This window comes from Watersipora subatra, chromosome 8 (assembly GCF_963576615.1).
Source record: "Watersipora subatra chromosome 8, tzWatSuba1.1, whole genome shotgun sequence".
In the NCBI taxonomy this organism is placed as follows: Eukaryota; Metazoa; Bryozoa; class Gymnolaemata; order Cheilostomatida; family Watersiporidae; genus Watersipora; species Watersipora subatra.
The window spans coordinates 41691220-41697640 of record NC_088715.1 but is presented as its reverse complement, the minus strand read 5'-3'; the positions used below and the strand labels follow the sequence as shown (position 1 = coordinate 41697640).

At 36.6% G+C, this 6421-nt stretch overlaps 2 protein-coding genes across 2 annotated transcripts; both read right to left on the bottom strand.

Moving 5' to 3' along the window:
* Positions 1-578: 578 nt before the first annotated feature.
* LOC137402579 (protein qua-1-like) lies at positions 579-1397 on the bottom strand. The gene is made up of 2 exons (XM_068089083.1): positions 1285-1397; positions 579-1197 (listed from the first exon to the last, which is right to left on the bottom strand). Exons 1-2 carry the CDS (start codon positions 1395-1397, stop codon positions 579-581), a joined length of 732 nt encoding a protein of 243 aa, XP_067945184.1.
* Positions 1398-2308: 911 nt separating this feature from the next.
* LOC137402578 (fucolectin-like) lies at positions 2309-6149 on the bottom strand. The gene is made up of 3 exons (XM_068089082.1): positions 5948-6149; positions 4016-4204; positions 2309-2547 (listed from the first exon to the last, which is right to left on the bottom strand). The coding sequence occupies exons 1-3, from the start codon at positions 6147-6149 to the stop codon at positions 2309-2311; spliced, it is 630 nt and encodes a 209-aa protein (XP_067945183.1).
* Positions 6150-6421: the final 272 nt, after the last annotated feature.

Below are 6421 nucleotides of genomic sequence, written 5' to 3'. Positions count from 1 at the left end.
TGCATTGTATTATTATGCCTTAGCATAAAACAATGTGTACAACATGATCCTTTATTTAAAAGTATACATATAGTAATGATGAGCGCAAGCTTATACTTAATTTAGACTTGATGCGGTGCATTAAAAAGGAGTTGATCAAGATTCCTTTACAATATGATATTTGCCATGATACATAGTATACTATATTGTTATAAAATGCAACACACATTTTATAGCATAATAAAACGATCTATAAATTAAAAACTATAGATTATAATTAAATGTATTGTTTATGATACAATTTCAAAGCAAGGATGTGCAAGCAAATGATGTGCTTTCAAAATTCTTCTTATGTCAAGAAAAGTGTGATTCTCAGTATTTGCTTGTTCCGGTGCCTGCGGTTGCTGACACACTTTTAGGCCATTAGAGATCCTCATTTCATCTCCCTCTATCCATTTGTCCTTTTCTCCATCTCTCCCTTTTTGATCTCGCTCTCTCTCCTTTACACTATCCCTCTTCCTCTCTCACCTTCTCCTTCTCTCTTTCACTCTCCATTTCCATCACCCTATCTCTCCCTAGCTCTATCCCTCACCTTCCCCTTACCCATTACCTCCTACTCTTCTCCCTCTTCTCTCCTCTCCCTCTCCCTTCCATCCCCTCCCATCTCCCATTCCTCCACACCTCCTCCTTCCCGTTCCCTTTCCTTTTCCCCTTACCTTTTCCGATATCTTTTCTCTTCCCCTTTCCTCGCCTTCCCTCTCTCTTTCCTTCCCTTTCTTACTCCCCCTCCTTTTCCCTCTCCCCCTCCCACTTCCTTTCACTCTGCCCCTTCCTTCTACTTTCCCCTCCACTTTTCCCTCTCCCTCCTCCTCTTTCCTTCCCTCTTTATCCCCATCTCCATCCCCATTCCCATCCCTATTCCCATTCCCCTCCCTATCCCCCTCCTCCTTCCTTTTCACATCCTCCTGCTCCTTCCCACCATTCCCTTCACCCTCCCTATCCCCATCCCCATCCCCATCCCTATCTCTATCTCTATTTCTATCCCTATCCCTATCCCTGTTCCTATCCCTATCCCCAACCCCCATCCCCAATCCTCCATCCCCATCCCTATCCCTATCCCCATTCCCAACCCCATCTCCCTCCCCCTCCTCTTTCGTTTCCCCTCCCTCTTCCCCTTCCCTTCTCCCTCCTTCTCCTTCTCTTCTTCCTACTCCCCTTCTCCCTTTTGCACCCCTTTTCCTCCACCAACCCTTCCCATCCCCATCCCCCTTTCCCTCTCCCTCCTCTTCCCCTCCCCCTCCTTACTTCCCCTCCTCTCTTCCTCCCCATCCCCCTCCCATTCCTTCTTCCCTTCCCCTCCCCTTCCCTCTTTCCTCCTCCCCTTCCGCCTCCCCATCTCCTTCACCCTCCCCTCCCATTTTCCTTCCCTATCAGCTTCGTTCTCTCCTCTCCTTCCCTATCCGCTTCCTCTTCTCCCTCTCCCTCTTCTTCACCTCCCCCTCTAGATTCTCCTCTCCCTCTCCACCTTCACTTTCAACTCCACCTCCATTTCCACCATCTCCCAAACCCTTCCCCTCTCTCTCTCGCTTTCCCTCCCCTTTTCTTTCTCTCTCCTTCTACCATTCTCCCTCCCCTTCCCCCTCTTCCTCTCTCTTGCCTTCCTCCCCCTTTCTCTCATTTACCCTCTTGCTGTCTCCGTTTTTCTTTCTATCTGATTCATTCTCTCCTCTTGATTGCTTTTTTATTCCGTGGAGGACTTTTGATATACATGTTTATGCGTATGATGTTCTTAGAGAGAGAGTGCTTTTTAAACAAGCTGTGTTTTTTTATAAAGTTTCCAGGTTTTCCAAAGTGCTTGTGGTTGACGCAGTTGTATGCAAACTGACAAAATGATGGTGATGCAGTGTTTCAATTGCTGGTTTATTTGTAACATATAGAAACTATACATTACTATGTTTAATAAAATACAACCCTCAATTTTAAATTCATCAGTACATTTTGCCATCATGGACGTACAAAAAACAGTCCTAAACACAAGTGTTAGATCATCTGCTGCTGACCATAATATTGGTGAAACCACACACAGTGTCATATACCAAAGCATGCAAAATCGCTTACTCATTTCTGGTTTCAATATTTATATAGAAAAGAGTTTACCACTATGACACATCAAGCAAAACTTACCAACAGATTAAAATTAGGTAACAAAACGATTCTCTGACTCATCTGAAATGAACGAGTGAAAGAAATGTTTGAGACTGTTGCAAATGCTACATATAGCTGAATATATCAAAAATCAAGATACTCAGTGATGACATTGCAAAGTTTTTTACAAAGCGGCGTACACTTCAATCTCAAACAAGTTCATTTCATTGATAATCATGAACTGAATCTGCACGATTTGGCCGTGAACCGGTGAAATGCATTTAATCACAGTGTAATATCGCTCTAGTTTCCCATCATGACTGCCACAGAAATTAGCTCCTTTTTCTGAGCTGTAGAATGCATTTCTTGCATTATCAGCAACCGTGACAGCCGCATTAGCTGAACGCCCGTAAAGTTCAAAACCTGAAATTAGATATTCAGAAGGTGAAACAAAGTTTAATATTAAACTGGTTGTAGAAATGCCTACAAAGTTGGAGGTGTTAAATCAAGCAGCTTTCTACAAAACTTTCATGTCTACGAAACTTTTATTTTTGCAAAATTACCCAAAGGGTTTCTTCTATATTACGAGATTAATTAATATTATAATATCTATAATATATTATAGATTAATTAAATACAAACTTACACAATATTTTATTGTAATAATCAGAATGTATTGACATTTTTCTATTGTTGCAATCGTTTTTAATTTTTAAGAATAACTGACTGCTGAAAAGTTTAAAAATAAAAATAGACTAAACCTGCTGAATGGTTTAATAAAAAGATTAGCTGTCTGTCTCCATTGTTATAAAAGTAAATTTCCGAAAAGCAGCTTATCAAACACCCAAATGATTAGAAAGGCTGGCGTGCAATCGCATGCAGGACTGACAGTTATTTTCGATAAACATTTTCATGGAATTTGTGGTTATAAAATCGGTCTATTAGCTTATGGTGAAATTCTATGAAAATGTTGCTAGCCATCTAATGAGAAAAAAAATCTGTACATAGTCACAGTAAATTCATGGCTATAGAAAACTGACTAATACATTATGTTTCCACGATGCTTATGACGCATAAATTTGAGCAAATCAGTAAGTTATCCACCCCATAGAAACATCATAAACCCGTAAGCTAAGCAAATTTTGCGATCCACAAAACAATGTTGATTCCATCATGCTTGCGAATCATGAAAACGGCATTTGCAAATCATTGGCATTAGAACATTGCACAGGCTATGTCATTCTAGATACGCTTCAGTTGTTTTTATTTCGAATTCAACAGTATCAACGTGCCAATGTTTGGAGCGATTACTGCTTAGCTTAGAGCATCAAAACTGCGTAGCTATTTATAGCTATTAATTAGGCTAATGGTTTACCTATTGGGTAAAGCGCCAGCGTTGAATGAGCATCCCATTGACAGGTGCTCTTTAAAATGCTTCATTGGAAAACAACTCAAATTGCCCACAGCCTCAAATGCAGTTTATCTGAATTATGCAAGTTTTAGAAACATAGTGATAGTGATTTGTTATCAGGAACTAATCAGCAGTTTATAGGCAATAAAATTTCTAAAACACCGTTTACATCAGCAAAATATAATTAGCATGTGACTCCCAGATGAAATATCTTAAAACACACACTTTTTCTACAAAAACCGCCTAAACATGTTAGTCTTATTTTTGAACCAATACAAAACCTTTTCTTTCTTCAATGTTATTTTGCGTTCGTATTGAATGCTGTGTCAGATACTATTCTACATTTTATTGTTAAAATAGTGTTGTCACAAATAGAATTTTATAATCTTTGTAGCATTAAAAAACAAGACACAAGACCTGTGTGTAGTTTGCAACTTTAAGTTCAGTTAAAACTCATCAAAATTCATTCTGCAAGCTTACTTCTGTTTAAAATGTTGACACCCCAAATGCAAAATTTGTCCAGCAGATCTACTCGCCACCAGGGATTTGTTTCTCTTTTTGTATTAATGAGTGAAGATTTCCCATCTCCAGGTGGAATATATATTCCATCTACTCCTTTATGAGCTTCATTTTGCGGGCTGTATGCACTAATCATTTCTGCTGGTTTTCCTGCAAAAAAAACTTTCACAACATTTACCAAAAATATTTTTTCTACACTAACACAAGTGAGAAATGCCTGGAAATAAAACTATGCTGATGGCGAAAACATCTTAGCTAAATTTGAACAAATAAGTATGCTTGTTCACATGCAATTCTATCAATAAAATTTTTACTTTGCTCCAAAAAACTTATTACAGATTGCTTTATATTGTATAAAAATAATTTGGTGAGAGTGAGACATTCTGAACTTAAAAAGTTTATGTAGGCTTTCTGAAAAAATCAAAAGTAGTTATATATAGTTGCTTATTGGACATAAATTTAGTTATTGACTTCTTTAAATAACTGAACATCTATTTAGTTATTCCTATCGCTTTATCTAAAGTACTTTTTCAAAGTCCTAATAACCTTCAGTAATCATATTGAAGGGCTATGAATTTTATAAACAACTTTACTTTATTGGGCTGACCTCAGTCATTTTCATAAAAAATTTCACAAATGGAGTCACGAAAAGCAAATAAATAAAAAGGTTCTACCAAGTTGCGTCGCAAAGGTAAACCCAAAAATGTATACAAAGAATAGTTAGAACAATACTGTTGAAATACAATTTTTATTAATTTGCGTTTTATCTCTGTTGACAAAATATTACATAAAGTAGCAACACAATTTTGCTGTGTAAAAAATAAAATCATCAGGCAGTGGTTGTCTGGAACTCAAGAGTTGACACATATTAGTTATATACAAATAAGTTATCAACCCTTTCAGTATTCTGTATCAAACAAAGTTTGAAAAGTAAGTCAATATATCTTGCAACAGAAGAACCTGATCTGTTTGAACATAAATGTAGATAACAAAAGCTCTGGTACACATTAGTTTTATAAATGAAATGAAAATTAATGAATCGGAAGTTAAACCATCTGAAAATAGTATGGAAGCACGAGTAGTAACTTATTTTCTCATCAACTTAAAATGTTTTAACAGCTTGCTACATGTACATATTGCGCGCTAATAAAATGACCATCAATATTTCTAACGTAATGTTTACATATATATTTATATATATATATATATATATACATCATTTTGTTTCACGGCGCTTCAAATGATTAATTGAAAAACTTCGATCAATACTCGAAGACTTGGCAGCCTCATGAGAAATCGTAACTGCGTAATCACTGTATGTATAATTAATTTGTTATGTTGCCACAAAATAAATATGTGAACAATTGTGAATAGATGACGTTTTGCCTTATTCTCCATAGTTGTCAGTACTGAAGTTTATCTGCTGCCAGTGTTGAATCGGTCACCACAATAGAAGTTTGTACACTCGGCATCACACGGTTGGGTAAAAAATCTTTACTGCTATTGACAATGATTTCTTACTTAACAGGCAAAAACCATTCACTGCAATCAGCTCATGTGCAAGCATCAAAAGTTTGTCATTTACTTTTGATATCATTGATTCAAAAATAACAAATCAGTTAAGTGCTGGTCAAATTTACAAAGAAATATTAATATTTTCCTTGATCAATGGCATAGATCACATCAAGGAAGAATGAGCTAAAATATTTTGCTGAGCTCTTCTGGGTTTTTTTGCTCTTTTTTCTCTTTTATATGAAATTGCTGGTAGTTTTTCTCACATAGATGTTTTGCAGTTTTTTTTCTATGTAGATAATAAGTAGGAAAATATGGCACATGAAACTGATCTAACATAACAATTGGTAGCAAGCTATATAAATAACAGCATGCTTTTACCTCTTGCAACAGTGGTGTTAACATAAATTACATATGCTTCATCTGAATCTATGCCTGCTCCTTCGGCCAGAAATCCTGTCTCTGATGCGCTGATAAATTGACAACCCAAGGGCTCCTTATGTACAAAGCCCTTGCAATGTGATGCAGCTTGGCATTCAGAAGCGCACTCTATTGATCGTCCAATTTCTGGTCTCCTTTCCATCGGTGTACTTTTCAAGATGGCTGTTTTTCGGTAACTTACTCCACATTCTGAACTGATCAAGGTAAAGCAGCAACACATGAACACTAAACCCCCTACAAATATTACTGTAATATGAGATACTAAAATATAATAAGCTAATGTAATATTATGAATAATAATATACTGGAATATAACATAATGCGGTGTGTTACAATGGAACAGCATGAAACAATTTGTTCATTAATGTGTTTTATTATATATACAAACATACATAATAGTAATCTTAATCCCAA

What these genes read in the sequence shown, in the direction of transcription:
- LOC137402579 (XM_068089083.1), bottom strand. Translation starts at nt 1,397, where the DNA reads ATGGGAGGGGAGGGTGAAGGAGATGGGGAGGCGGAAGGGGAGGAGGAA. An exon ending in GGAGGAAGAGAGGAGGGGAA is followed by an intron (nt 1,198 to 1,284) that starts GTAAGGAGGGGG and finishes TGCAAAAGGGAG; the next exon opens with AAGGGGAGTAGGAAGAAGAG.
- LOC137402578 (XM_068089082.1), bottom strand. Translation starts at nt 6,149, where the DNA reads ATGGAAAGGAGACCAGAAATTGGACGATCAATAGAGTGCGCTTCTGAA. An exon ending in TAACACCACTGTTGCAAGAG is followed by an intron (nt 4,205 to 5,947) that starts GTAAAAGCATGC and finishes TTTTTTTTGCAG; the next exon opens with GAAAACCAGCAGAAATGATT. An exon ending in TGTCAACATTTTAAACAGAA is followed by an intron (nt 2,548 to 4,015) that starts GTAAGCTTGCAG and finishes ATCTAATTTCAG; the next exon opens with GTTTTGAACTTTACGGGCGT.